The sequence below is a fragment of the Chiloscyllium plagiosum genome, chromosome 10 (genome assembly GCF_004010195.1).
Source record: "Chiloscyllium plagiosum isolate BGI_BamShark_2017 chromosome 10, ASM401019v2, whole genome shotgun sequence".
In the NCBI taxonomy this organism is placed as follows: Eukaryota; Metazoa; Chordata; class Chondrichthyes; order Orectolobiformes; family Hemiscylliidae; genus Chiloscyllium; species Chiloscyllium plagiosum.
Window position 1 is genome coordinate 39,384,943 of NC_057719.1, and position 14,756 is coordinate 39,399,698.

Here is a 14,756-nt window from a genome sequence, read left to right on the forward strand (position 1 = left end):
TGGTGAATTTCTGCACTGCATCTTGTCGACAGTACACATTACTGCTGCTGAGCATTGGTGGAGGAAGCAGAATGTTTGTGGATGTAATGCCGATCAAGTGGGCTACTTTTTCTGGATTGTGTCAAGCTTCTTGAATATTTTTAATACTGCACTCATCTAGGCAAATGGACAGTATCCATCACCTGGGCTGTAGGGAGGAAGGAGAGATGCATCACAGTGGTTGGGTGTAGCTGTTTACATTGCAGCTTTTCAAAGTAAAAACAACTACAATTTTACTGTTAATTTTACTGGTCTCAAAGATTGGCCATTTAAGCCGTGCCCACCCTTAAAAGCAATTCAGGTATTTAAAGGGAACTCACATCTGTAAGTGTTTGGTGATCTACAAGACCCATTGACGCCAAAGTTTCTGCTCGTAAGCCCACTGATGAATATGACCTGCACTTTGCAAAGCTCTTGGGTAGGTGCTGAGAAGATACTTTCCCTTTCTAGAGAGAAAGTAATCTTTCACATTTCCTGCCCAAGAGCTATATGGTTGAGCTATTGATTACACTTTAGGTTAAGGTACACAGATTATTAAATTGTACAGGAAGAGATTAATAGGGAGTCAAGAAGGTAACGTTAAAGCCAAGATAGATCAGCCAATATCTTACTGAATGGAAGAGAAAGCTTTAGCAAAATGGCCAAATCCAGCTAGTCGAGGTATTGCACTTAAGTGTATGACAGAATTTTTACAAAGCATGAAGAGGCCATTTTGGCCATCATGGTTCTGTAAATGGGAAATGGCACTGGGTGAATTGCCCATTCTCACCAATTAACCATGCACATTTTAAGTTAGATCCTTTTGACTGCTTGGATTGAATCTGCCTGCCTACATCTCAAACAGTGCAGTCCAGAGCTTAATTACTGGCTGAATTTTAAAAAAAATTCACGTCACTTTTGCAACTTATGCAAATTACTATAAATCTTTTCCCTCTCATTCTCACTCCTTTCATGAGTGGGAAGAGTTTCTCTATAATTTATTATGTTCAGTTTTAAAATATTTTAATGACACAAACTGCAATAGGGCTCTTTCATTCAAAACATATAGTTTTATGTAATTGTTAAAAGGGACTATGGTATTACAGCATTATATTCACAGAGAAAGAGAAATATAAAACATTTCTCTCACATCGATTGGCTCCTTCAATTCCATAGGCAAAAGTGAGGACTGCAGATGCTGGAAATCAGAGTCTAGATTAGAGTGGTGCTGGAAAAGCACAGCAGGTCAGGCAGTATCCGAGGAGCAGGAAAATCAATTCCATGTTATGTCTTTTTCATTAGAATATTGAAACACCAAGAGTGGAGGGAGGGGTGAGCTATTTTTGTTAAAATAGTGGAAAATCATTCAAATTACTCATTTTAATCCTTTCTATTCAGTCATAGATATACATGATGTGGAAGTGTCAGTGTTGGACTTGGGTGAACAAAGTTAAAAATCCCACAAAACCAAGTCATAGTCCAATAGGTCTACTTGGAGGTACAAGCTTTTGGAGCGTTGCTCCTTCCCCAGCTATGCTTGCATCTTTGTTGGCTATGTCGAATAGTCCCTCTTTGGTACCTACACAGGTACCGTGCCCTAACTCTTCCACCATTGCATCGATGACTGCATCAGTGCTGCATCCTGCACCCAGGCTGAACTGGAGCAATTCATCAATTTCGTCTTCAACTTCCGCCCTGCCCTTAAATTCACTTGGTCTATCTCAGACAGCTCCCTCCCCTTTCTTGACCTCTTTGTTTCCATTTTCGTCAACAGTCTACAGTTGGGCATTTACTATAAACCCACAGACTCCCTCAACTACCTGGACTACTCCTCTCATCCACTATCCTGCAAGAACTCCATCCCATTTTCCCAATTCCTCAGCCTCTGTCGCATTTGCTCAGACGAGACATTCCACTCCCAAACATCCCAGATGTCCACCTATTTTGAAAATGCTTCTTTCCCCTCCCCCATCATGTAGACAACCCTTCACTGCACCTCCTCCATTCTCCACTCCACTACTCTAAACCACCCTCCACCTCACCCTTGTCCTCTCCCACCACCCCACCATTCTCCACATCCAATGTATCATTCTTAAGCACTTCCGCCAACTCCAGTTAGACCCAACCACCAAGAACATGTTTCCCTCCCACCCAACGCAACGGTTCCCTTTGCTAATCTTTGGTTTGTGTTACTCTTCCCACTAACCAACACCACCCCTGCTCCACTCCCCCTCCCCCCACCAAAATCCCTGGTACCTTCCCCGGCAACCGGAAAAGATGCAAAACATGCTGGCACACACTACCCCTTATCTCCATTCAGGGCCCCAAATAGTTCTTCCAGATGAGACAGAGGTTCACCTGCTTCTCCTTCAATCTAGTTTTCTGTATCCGGTGCTCCCGAAGTGGTATTCTGTACATTAGGGAGACCAAACATAAACTCAGGCCATGTTTCGTCAAGCATCTCAGCCAGGCCCACAGGGGCCAGCCTGGCCTCCTGGTCACCACCCATTTTAATTCGCCCTCCCACTCCCTTTCTGACATGACCATCCTCAGCCTCTTCCATTGCCACAGTGAATCAGATCGCAAATTGGAGGAAAAACACTTCATCTTCTGCCTGGGCAGCCTATAGCTCAGAGGATTCAACATTGAGTTCTCCAATTTGAAATAACCGTCCTTCCTATCCCCCAACTCCCTTTCTAGCCCTTGCCCTTGCCCCTGCCCCTACCCCTCCCTTCCATTGTTCTGACCAACCCTTCCTTCCAGCTACCAACTGGATTAATTCCTTTCATTAACCAATCAGGTCATACTCACTATCTGTGTTCACACATCCCTACCTCACCACTCCACCCCTCTCTGCACCCAGTACCCTTCCCACCCACTCAGTCCTGAAAAAGGGTCGCACCCGAAACGTTGACTTTTTCACCTCCTGATGCTGCCTGCTGAGTTCTTCCAGCCTCCTGCTTGTTAATACTATACATTTTTCAACTATATAACATATAATTCAGGGGACATGGGAGCATATGGCACTAGTACTCCAGATGCCTAGCTAATACAGATGTGTTCAACTCCAACAATAGCAACTGAACTTAATTACTAAACCTGGAATCTAAAGGTTGCTCTCAAATTACTGTAACCATTTTTAAGTATTGACAAGTATTGTAAAAACCTGGTTCACTTGAAGTACTTTCAGGAAGGAAATCTACCATCCTTATCTGCTCTGGCTACAAGTGACTCCAAATCCATGGCAACGCAGTCTCTTAACTGCACTCTGATATGGCCTAGCAAGCAAGTCAGTTCAAGTGCAGTTAGGGATGTGCAACAAATAATGGCCTTGCCAGTGAAACCCACATCCTGGGAAAGAATAAAAGGTTCAAAATCTTTAGTACCTAACCAGGTCCAACCTGATAGTATTTACAGTCACAGAGATGTACAGCACAGAAAACAGACCCTTAGGTCCAACTTGTTCATGCTGAGCAGATATCCTAACCTAATCTTGTCCTATTTGCCAGCATTTGGCCCGTATCCCTCTAAATTCTTCATAATCATGTACCCATAAAGTCGCTTCTTAAATGCTATAATTGTACTAGCCTCCACCACTTCCTCTGGCAGCTCATTTTGTTGAAAAATACTCAGTCATAGAGTTGTACAGCACGGAAACAGATCTTTCGGTCCAACTCATCCATGCTGACCAGATATCCCAACCCAATCTAGTCCCACCTGCCAGCTCCCGGCACACATCCCTCCAAACCACCCCCCTCCACCGACTCATATACCCATCAAGTTGCCCTCCAAATGTTGCAACTGCACCAGCCACCACCACCTCCTCCGGCAGCCCATTCCACACAGGCATCATCCTCCGAGTGAAAAATCTGCCCCCCATGTCTCCCCACATCTTTCCCATCTCACCCCAAACCCATGCCTTCCAGTTCTGGACTCCCCAACCCCAGGGAAAAGACTCTGTCATCCATCCCATCCATGCCCCCTACAATTTCACAAACCTCCATAAGGTCACCCCTCAGCCCCCTACATTCCAGAGAAAACAGCCCCAGCCCATTCAACCCCTCCCAATAGCCCAAATTCTCCAATCCTGGCAACATCCCTACAAACCCCCTCCAAGCTTCACAACAACCCCCGATAGGAAGGAGACCAGAACCACACGCAATACTCCAACAGTGGCCCAACCAATGCCCTGCACAGCCGCAACACCACCCCCAAACACCGCACTCAATACTCTGACCAACAAAGGAAAGTATACCAAACGCCTTCTTCACTATCCCATCCACCCACAACTCCACCTCCAAGTAGCCATAAACCTGCACTCCAAGGTCTCTTTGTTCAGCAACACTCCCTAGTACCTTACCATTAAGTGTATAAGTCCTGCTAAGATTTGCTTTCCCAAAATGCAGCACCTTATATTTATTTAAATTAAGCTCCATCTGCCACTTCTCAGCACATTGGCCCATCTGATCAAGATCCTGTTGTAATCTGAGGTAACCTTCTTCGCTGTCCACTACATCTCCAATTTTGGTGTCACCAGCAAACTTACTAACTTTACCTCTTATTCTCACTTCCAGATCATTTATACAAATGATGAAAAGTAGTGGACCCAGCACAGATCCTTGTGGCACTCCACTGGTCACAGGCCTCCAGTCTGAAAAACAACTCTCTACCACTACCTCTGCCTTCTACCTTTGAGCCAATTCTGTATCCAAATAGCGAGTTCTACCTGTATTCCATGAGATCTAAAATGTGTTGCTGGAAAAGCGCAGCAGGTCAGGCAGCATCCAGGGAACAGGAGAATCGACGTTTCGGGCATAAGCCCTTCTTCCTGAAGAAGGGCTTATGCCCGAAACGTCGATTCTCTTGTTCCCTGGATGCTGCCTGACCTGCTGCGCTTTTCCAGCAACACATTTTCATCTCTGATCTCCAGCATCTGCAGACCTCACTTTCTCCTTCCATGAGATCTAACCTTGCCAATCAGTCTCCCATGTGGAACCTTGTCAAACACCTTACTGAAGTCTATATAGATCACATCCACTGCTCTACTCTCATCAATCCTCTTTGTTACTTCCTTAAAAAGCTCAATCAAGTTTGTTAGACATGATTTCCCACGCACAAAGCCATTTTGACTATCCGTAATCAATCTTTGCCTTTCCAAATACATGTACATCCTGTCCCTCAGGATTCCCTCCAACAACTTTCCCACCGCTGACATCAGGCTTACTGGTCTGCAGTTCTCTGGCTTGTCCTTACCACCTTTCTTAAACAGTGGCACCACGTTAGCCAACCTCCAGTCTTCCAGCACCTCACCTGTGACTATCCAGGATACAAATATCTCAGCAAGAAGCCCAGCAATCACTTCCCTAGATACCCACAGAGTTCTAGGGTACACCACATCAGGTCCTGGGAATTTATCCACTTTTATGCGTTTCGAGACATCCAACATTTCCTCCTCTGTACTCTGCACTCCACAAATTCATTGGAGTCCATTGCCAAAACACGGAATTTCAGTCAGTGTTATTTGTGATTAGACAGAACCCCGCTCGAGTACATAATCTATACGGTTTGTTGCTACACTGTCAAACGTGTTCAGCTTTTTTTAAATCTGAAAATGAGCCCATTTGCTTTCATAAATGCATGTGAAAGATCGCATGGTGTATTATTTAGAGGACGAGAGTTCTTTATTTATTATTTATCGCCGCATAACTGGTCGTGAACTATTTGTTCACTAATATGTTTCTATATATAACTGCAGAAACTTCATTTCAAACGGACTTCATCATCTGTCAAGTCTCTTTGAGATTGTGAAAGTCGCTATATAAATGCAGATATCAATCCCTATCGTTTTTCTCCCGCAATTATTAACATATACTGTGATCGATACACAATCTCAAGCAGACGAAATAAAAATTGATGCGCACTCTGCATCTTTACTGTTTATATAACTGCTGGAAACACGACCACGCTGCAGCCGATTCTTCTAGAAACTTAAACTGACCCGTTTCACCCAGCAGCAGAGACAATGGCTCTCAATTTCACAACCTCTCTCATGATGCAATCAGCTTCAACCCTGCCAACTGCTCAGCCAACCGACACACCAGTCCGCTCTCGCGAGATCACCAACGCCTACACGCGTTCACCTCAACCAAACTTCACAACCTTGCGCGTTGGCGTCACACTGAATGACTAGCCGCTGAAACACGTACAACAAAAGCCGCAGCCACGGCTTTCCAATGAGCAAACCAGTAGCTGAGCAACAGCCAATCGTAGCACGGGCTGGAGGCGGGTTTAGCATGCTATCAAGCTAGGTTGCACCGTCACGAACTGGCGTCGATATAGAAAGGCGTTTTTTTTTTGTGGGTGGTGGGGCAAACGTCGTGGAGGTGAGCGTGGTGGAGGGAGTAGAGCGGGAGGGCGAGCTTGTTAAAATAATTTAGTCGGGCCAAATTGCAAGAATTAAGGCGGCAATTGGGAACGTTTGGGATTCACGTTGACTTTGTGATTTTTCTCGCTCACAGATTGCCGCAAACGAGGGCGTCTCGCTCCACCGACGGGCTTTTTTTATTTGTTGCGCACAGAAGGAGTTCGGCGTCTCGGCACCGTTACGTGCCGTCCAGTAGTTCACCTATATCCAAGAGTGATTAGGCTTGTGTTTATGTCTTTGTTTTGTGAAAACGGTAAGGTTCTCCGTATAAGGTAGCTAATTTAACTTGGGGTGCGGTTAGGTGGATGGGTGATAGCTGAAACGTGTTGGGAAAACTGGATGAGGGGTTTCTCAAAATGGCGCCGTGCGGCCCGGCTGGAACTGAGTGATCCCTCCCTCCCTCCCTCCATGACCGTGTGACGCAGTCTGCGCCACTTGGTCGGATGGTCCTGGCTTGTACTGATATACTATGGTGGGCCCCTCCCGAGTGTTGCAATCTCGCAACCTTGTTTCTCCTTGAATGCCCGTCGATGGGTAGTCGCTCAGAAGTGCTCCACTGAGGTGAGTGGAATATTTTTTTCGCTGCCCTGCAAAGTGTGCATTGCGCATGGTAGTGCTGGGCAGTGACTCACGTGTTGCGGACGCTGGGTTGCTGCATCAGGCGATGACTCAGCGCTTGGCTGCCGCCTCCTTCTCAATAAACCCCCTTGTCACCAAAATGCCACCTGGCTGATCGTTTATTACTCTCGTTAGTGTTGGTTCGTGCCATTGGCTCAAGTGCATTTTTTTTTCATCTATACAACTATAGATGAGTACTTTGTATTTGTCACAAACTTTGAATATGTGACTGAGGTGAACACTTATGTATTAAATCCATCTGTGTTAGGAGAGGTGCTTGTATTTTTAACTCTTCTTTTCCTTTCTCCTGTTTTAAGGAAACAAAGCTACATAATTTTTATTGATCTAATGTAATGATTGTAGAACACTTTATAAACTATAACTTCCAATCTGCAGTCCAAAGATGTCCCTATGCAGAGTATGAGAGAAGTAATATACCTTGTTTAATTTCTCACCCTTTATTTCTCTCTTGCACCACAGAGCTGTTGCGCAGCCATTGGTACCTGTGTCGGGGAAACCTAACCAACAAACGGGGGACTTGCAGCCTGAGTGGCGCAAACTTTTTCATGTCAGAGACCGAGTACACTTGCAATTGTTTATGTCATCCATTCTTCTTCAGACAGAAGATACCAAAAAATTCCATTCAAAGATCTTTTCACTTTACTCATAAATCTAATAGTAAACCAGAATGGCTGTCAACGTCAACCGCAGTGTGTCTGACCAATTCTATCGGTACAAAATGCCCCGTCTGATTGCTAAGGTAAGAGTGATTGGAAATGTTTGAATTGGTTTCAACTTGGAACTTGACTGTCAAAAGCTAAAATGTAATCTTCCTTAGGTCGAGGGCAAAGGGAATGGTATAAAGACAGTAATAGTCAACATGGTTGATGTTGCCAAGGCGCTTAATCGGCCTCCAACGTGTAAGTATTAATTCTAGCTTCATATGCCAGAGGTTATGCCATTGTCTAGCTCTAACTAGAAATTTTATTACAGTTCACTTTCTTAACTGTTCTACACCGATGCAAAAGCTTTAGCTATTAAAATCTCTCTCATTCTATTTTAGAAATAGGTAGCTAGTCTGACCACTTGTGCCATCTGGTTATTTTAATGAAAAATTCCAACAGTTGACAATAGTGTTGGAGAGTGTAATGTAGATATGTGCAGCATGGGAAAGGGCCCTTTGGTCCAACTTGTCCATGTCAGCCAGATATCTTGACCTAATCAAGTGGCATTTGTCACCATTTGGCCCATATCCCTCTAAATCTTTCCTGATCATACACCCATCCAGATGTATTTTTAATGCTATAATTGTACCAGCCTCCAACACTTCCTCTGGCAGCTCATTTCATACAGGTACCACCCTCTGTGAAAAAGTTGTCTCTTAGATCCCTTTTATATCTTTCACCTCACCCTAAACCTATGCCCTCTAGTTCTGGACTCTTCCAACCCAGAGAAATGATCGTGTCTCTTCATCTTATCCATGCCCCTTGTGATTTTATAAACTTCTATAAGGTCATCCCTTAGCATCCATTCCAGGAAAAAAACTGTCCCAGCCTATTCAACCTCTCCCTATAGCTCAAATCTTCCAACCCTGGCAGCCTCCTTGTAAATCTTTTCTGAACCATTTCAGGTTTCACAACATTCTTTTTGGTTGAAGCCCACCACATAACAATGGCTTATTAAATCTGCATTTTCTGTAGAATTTCCCATTGAGCTGTTCTGAATCAGCCTTTTAAAACAAAAACATTGAATTTCAATATCTGTCTTGGAGCTTATTCCACCCTGAAGGGAGGTGATGAATAAGGGCATATTTTCCCAAAATAATGAAGGGATTTAATGAAATCTGCTTTATTCTTTACATGGTGAAATAACTAGATATTTGGCTGTCGGTTATAAATATAAGAATTGAGGTTATCTTCGGCTGTATGTACTATGGAGCACATCTGTACAGCTTTCTCAAACCATAAATCCATTGCACCCTTTTTAAATAAACAATCCCAGCACTACATGTACTTATATCTAGGTTTTAATAGCTGAATTGCTGAGGCATAAAGTCACTTTGTCCACTTCATTTTTTTTTTTAGATTATGTAATTTGGGGAAAATGAGGTCTGCTGCAAAAAAATTGAGGTACTTTTGATTGCAGTTAGTCCTTTCATCTAATGCCAAACCCTAGTCGTCGGACTGTCCTGGTGCAGAAAATGAGATCACTGAATTAAATCTGTGATTTGCAGGTGGTAAATGCTGGTTGCTGAAACAATGCAAAAGTCAGCTGTACTATCTTATTTTGGCTGAGCTTGATGATCACTGGATATTAAAAGTTGAAAATTTTACTAATTCTGTAATGTTTTGATTTGAACATTTTTGTTTAAAATCTTAGATCCCACCAAGTTTTTTGGTTGTGAGCTGGGAGCTCAGACCCAGTTTGATTCAAAGAATGACCGTTATATTGTGAATGGATCTCATGAGGCGAATAAGCTGCAAGACATGCTGGATGGATTCATTAGGAAATTTGTCCTTTGTAATGAGTGTGAGAATCCTGAAACTGACCTGGTGAGTGTTCAGTAAGTATGAAATACTGTTGGTCAGTACAGAACACTTTTTTTTCTAGCTTTACATGGAGCATGATTAAAACCATTTTGAGGGTAGGGGTCTCTTGAAAAGCTTGGTGCAGTTTGTCACTTTGTCTGTAGGTTTGAATGTTTTCAATTTGCCAGTGTCTATCACAAGCTCCACAAACCTGTGCATTTTATTCATTCAGTTCTTCTGTCTTTGCAGCCTGCCATGCTGTTCATCTCCATTTGAGGATTTCTGCCTAATGTTGGCAGGCCACTATCATGTCTAATAGACTTCATGTACTGACACCTTCAAGGCCCTCTTCAATCTTCTGCCAATTTGTTCCTCACCAGCCACAGCATGATGCCACAGCCATGTCCTCCAGTATTTCAAAAGGGCTTTTGTCATTTTTGGGAGAAGGAAGACTAACCTTTTTCCTCCCAAGTGACAGTTTGTACTTTTTAAGCATACAGTTACTGCTGTTCAATGATCCAGTTAACAGACTAGTCACTGCACCATATCCCTGTTGAGGCCACAGGCATGGACCCAAGTTTTTTACTTTTTTTAATCTTCTACTTTAGTGCTTGCTATTGTGACCTGAAGCTTTCCAATGAAAGCTTGAAGCAAACTTGAGAAACAGATCTTCTAACTACTTTTGGCTCTGCACTGATTTTCAAACTCAACATGAGTATAATTTTCATTGCCTCCTGTGCCCACAAAACCTAAAAAGTACATTTGCTGAATTCAGGTGGTTGCTGTTCAGGTGTTTACACCTCATGTAGCTGCCAGCATTACTCCTGTACTGAGTTTACTGTGGCGTTAGTATAAGTTATTTTAGACTTCAATTTTCTTCTCTCCCCTCTAGTTTGATGGGGGGGGGGGGAGAGTTGTTACTGAGCTGATGTAAATAGGTAGCAGGCAGAGAATTATAATACTTCTATTAGACTTGCAGAATATCCAACATTAAACCTTTAGACATAGACTTGAACCCAGTTACTTTTTTCTCCTTGGTTTAAATGGAGTTTTGTAAACTGTACATGACCTGCAGTTTTTCAAATTTAACAAAGATGTGATCTTAATTTTTCAGCATGTCAATCCAAAGAAACAAACTATTGGTATTTCCTGTAAAGCCTGTGGATACAGAGGCATGCTTGACACACGCCACAAACTCTGCACGTTCATTCTTAAAAATCCACCTGGTAAGTGTAGTGTTTGTTTTTCTTTACCATTTGAGTTGCAAAGCTGAAATCCAGCAGTAATTAAGATATTTACATAATGTGTTCCAGAAAATGGAGATGGTGGCTCAGCCAAGAAAGAGAAGAAAACCAAAAAGGGTAAAGACAAGGAGAATGGATCAGTACCTAATTCAGAATCATCCACCCACAATGAGTTTGATGCACCAGAAGCAGTGGTAAATCTTCACCTTGTACATAAGAATTTGCAGAACATCCCAGACAGGCTATTTCAGCTGCTAGTTCTTGACAATTTAACAAGTTACACTCCTTATTGTTCTCCTTTCTCCTTTACTGGCTTGTTTTTTTTTCCAAATGTTTTATCCAATTTTTTTTTTGGAAGCTGATTTGAATATGCTGCTTGTGAGCAATACAGTCTGGATCCTAAACACTTCCTCAACCAGACCTACCACTTTGGCTGCTTGGCTTGCACACAATTTTAGTTAAACTGCTTGATGTTCATAGAGTCTCTGGAGGGGGAAAAGTTAATCTATTAACCCACTTCTCCGTTAGGATGGTGAAGATGATGACGATGATTGGTGTGAAGAAACTACAGAGGAAGCCCAGAGGCGTCGAATGGGTGAAATCAGTGAGCATGCCAAAAACTTGACACTCAGTGATGATCTGGGAAAAACATTAGAGGAAAGAGTGAACTTATTCTACAACTTTGTCAAGGTATTCATTATGTCCTGCATCTTCAAATATATTGGCCCCTGAGTTTATGGCTTTGCTTCTGAAATTCAAAGTCTAACTTTCTCATGGTTTCCATTTAGAGACTTAAGTAGAGTCTATGCAGCAGAGAAACTGGCTTTTCATCCCCACTCATCCATGCTAACCAGGTTTCCTAAACTGAACTATCCCTTTTTGCCTATGTTTTGGCCCATATCCCTCAATGTTTCCTATCCATGTACCTGTCCAAATGTTTTTTAAATGCTGTGTTGTACCTGTCTCTACTATTTCCTTTATCATTCCAAATAAGCCTCGCCTTAACTCAAATACTCCAGTCTTGGCAACATAGTAAAAAAAATTTTGCTCCCTTTTGCAGTTTAATAACATCCTGTAGCAGGTTGACCAGAACTGTATGCAGTATTCAAATTATGGCTTTGTATAGCTGTATCATAATGACATCCCAACTCCAGGACTTGATGCTCTGACTAAAGGCAAGCATGAACAATAAGTATTTATATAGGCTGTACAGAAGTTGGGTTTAGAATCACTCTGATCTAATACCAATTATGGAAATTTGCCTTTAAGTTTGGTTCCTCTTCTCCCATGTGTGGGTGCATTAGCTATAACAAGCTTTATTGACTTCGCTTGATTTCTGAACAGAGATTATTGAAAGTCTGAAATCTTATCAACTTGCTAACTTTTGCTGTGATATCTAAAATGCAGAAAAAGAAGGAAGAGGGCATTATTGATTCTGCTGATAAAGATCTTCGATCAGAAGCTGAAAGACTGGATGTAATAGCTATGGGCCCTCTCATACTAAGTGAACTGCTTTTTGATGAGAACATACGAGATCAGATCAAGAAATATAAACGGCACTTTCTACGTGTAAGTAGTTTTTCCCTCCAACTGAACAAATCTTCAGATGCTAGAAATCTGACATGGCTGGAGAAACTCCACCAGTCTGGCAGCATCCATGGAGAGAAGGCAGATGGTGGGTCTGAAAGTTCCCTGGAATCAACCCTAACTGCTTTTGCTTCATAGGTGTTGCTGGAATGGAGTATCTCCAGAAATTCGTTTTTAAAAAACTTTAGATTAACACTGCCTTACAAACTGTTCACTTGACAGTTCTGCCATGGTAATAAAAAGGCTCAGAAGTATTTACTCGGTGGCTTTGAGTGTCTGGTGAAAATACATCGGGACCAACTGCTGCCCAGAGTTCCACATGTATTGAAGCAGCTTTATGATGCTGATCTCTTGGAAGAAGAGGTTATTCTTGCCTGGGCTGAGAAAGTAAGTTGAACAAATGTGAAAACTATTTTTGGCTGAATGTTGATATGTATTGGGTTTTTGTAAAAATTGATGGAAAAAGTTGGGGTGGATGTACTACTATGCACTGGCAATTAATGGATTGTTTATCAGTATTCTGTATTTGAAATTAAGAGCCATTGAGAATTTGGCTGAATGACATCCGTTCAATTTCAAGGGTAGTTGAGTGAAAATCTCAATTTTAAAGTTTGAGAATTCCTAGTCTGACTTTTTTGAGTTAGAGGTGACTAATTCTATGCACCTTGTTTGTTCTTAGTCAAGGTTCTGCAATCTGAAGTCTAATACTTAAAAAAAAACTAGTAGCTTAACATTGTGTATGGGTTTCAGTATTGATGTTTAGTTCTGATTTAACTAGAATTTTTATTGTATGCAAGGTATCCAAGAAGTATGTCCCCAAAGAACTTGCCAAAGAGATACATGCAAAGGCAGATCCATTTATTAAGTGGCTAAAAGAAGCTGAAGAGGAATCTGAAGAGGAAGAGGAGGAATCTGAAGAGGAGAAAGATGTGGAGGTAAATATTTAAATTATAACTATCTTAGTTCCCTTCTAACTTATGAAGTTAGAACACTAGTGCTCCAATGTGTACTAAGTGTTGATTTCAGTTGTCAATGTACCCTTTGATCTAGTACATCTATCCAATTTTTTTTTTGGTTTTGGCAGCTCTAATTTGGAGAAATCTGGGATTTTATGCATAATGTGGGTGTGTTGCATTCATTAAACAAATCCTGTTTATTTTACAGGTGGTTTACGATAGCTCTGCAAGAGAACTGAAAGTGGAAACTCTGAAACCCATTAAGACAAAAGAGGAAGAGGATATAGATATTGATGCTATTTGATGTATTCTTGCAGGGGACAAAATCAACCCATAAATCTTGCAGCAGAGCAGTCAGTAACGAAGAAATTGCTGTGTTTAAACGGCAGTTGCTGAATTCGGACTCTGCTAGTCAAATTCTCCAATATGACTCTAGTAACACTTCACCATCGCCTCCCTACCAGTTAGGAACTGACAGCATGTCCAAAGTCTAAATGGTAGACTGGTCCTGCAAATTTTTTTTTATTTGTCTATACATTTTCTCTTGTTGCTATTGGGTAACACTTCAGCATTTACTATGCATTTCTACAGGGATGTAAATTACAAATTAAAGGGGTTTGTGTTCTGCATACCAGCACCTGGGTTTTTATTCAGTATATAAATATAACTTGTCAAACAAGTTTCAGGTTTTAATTCCCTATTAAAATCTGAACTGCTTCACTGGATGTGGAGGCTATTGCTTCAACTGCCTAACTATATGTAAGAGTATACTGCTATTGAGTGCTTCATGATTTAAGCAGTTTGTAGTGAGGTAAGAAACAGTCCATTTAATTACACATTTCCTGTGCAATATATTTGTCTTTTGGATGATGGGTGAACTTTTTTGCAGAGTCTGAGTGCTCTCACCCACTTAACTTACCTGTGTATGTGTGTTTAACAGTCCTGTTTAGTCATCGAAACTCAGAATTTGCTGCTTTTTCTTTTTGTGGGTGCAATAGCTGGTATTGATGCACATGGTATGACAATGGAATTACTTATTGCTTGGTAGAAGTGAAGGTTTTTCACTTACACTTACAATTTAAATGCATGTTTATTTTGGCAGTTTTTCTAATGTTTGGTAGTTCAATTACTTAGTCTTGAAAGTATAAAAATTGGAGATTTAAAATCTTGGATACTTTGAATCTTGGCCACTGTGGATTTCATTTTGAGTAAAGCTTCTCCTGATCCAGAACAACTTTGAATTTCCCTCTAGTTTTGTTGACCTTCTCTACTTGAATCAGGTCTGAGATTTGGCTTTTGGGGTCTAGCATTCCTATAACATAACATGATAGCAAAAACTGCAAGGGGAAGATGGTAAATTTATCCTGATCTGGGGTATGCT

At 41.7% G+C, this 14,756-nt stretch overlaps 1 protein-coding gene across 3 annotated transcripts; it reads left to right on the forward strand.

The window, feature by feature from the left end:
- Positions 1-6,304: 6,304 nt before the first annotated feature.
- Positions 6,305-14,004, forward strand: eif5 (eukaryotic translation initiation factor 5). Of its 3 annotated transcripts, XM_043697484.1 has the most exons (12): positions 6,305-6,401; positions 6,537-6,695; positions 7,541-7,820; positions 7,899-7,980; positions 9,440-9,612; positions 10,703-10,814; positions 10,902-11,026; positions 11,361-11,522; positions 12,240-12,401; positions 12,642-12,806; positions 13,217-13,354; positions 13,584-14,004. In XM_043697484.1, the coding sequence occupies exons 3-12, from the start codon at positions 7,749-7,751 to the stop codon at positions 13,677-13,679; spliced, it is 1,287 nt and encodes a 428-aa protein (XP_043553419.1). In that variant the 5' UTR covers positions 6,305-6,401; positions 6,537-6,695; positions 7,541-7,748; the 3' UTR covers positions 13,680-14,004. The 3 variants fall into 3 exon arrangements, with proteins under 3 accessions (XP_043553419.1, XP_043553418.1, XP_043553420.1); XM_043697483.1 differs by lacking the exon at positions 6,305-6,401 and having other exon boundaries at positions 6,418-6,695; XM_043697485.1 differs by lacking the exons at positions 6,305-6,401; positions 6,537-6,695 and adding an exon at positions 6,702-7,003.
- The last annotated feature ends 752 nt before the right edge of the window (positions 14,005-14,756 follow it).

Bases quoted from the DNA above. Each gene is read 5' to 3' on its own strand.
- eif5 (XM_043697484.1), top strand. From the start codon at position 7,749: ATGGCTGTCAACGTCAACCGCAGTGTGTCTGACCAATTCTATCGGTAC. The intron at 7,981-9,439 runs GTAAGTATTAAT...TTAAAATCTTAG, and splicing joins GCTTAATCGGCCTCCAACGT to ATCCCACCAAGTTTTTTGGT. The intron at 13,355-13,583 runs GTAAATATTTAA...TTTATTTTACAG, and splicing joins AAGAGGAGAAAGATGTGGAG to GTGGTTTACGATAGCTCTGC.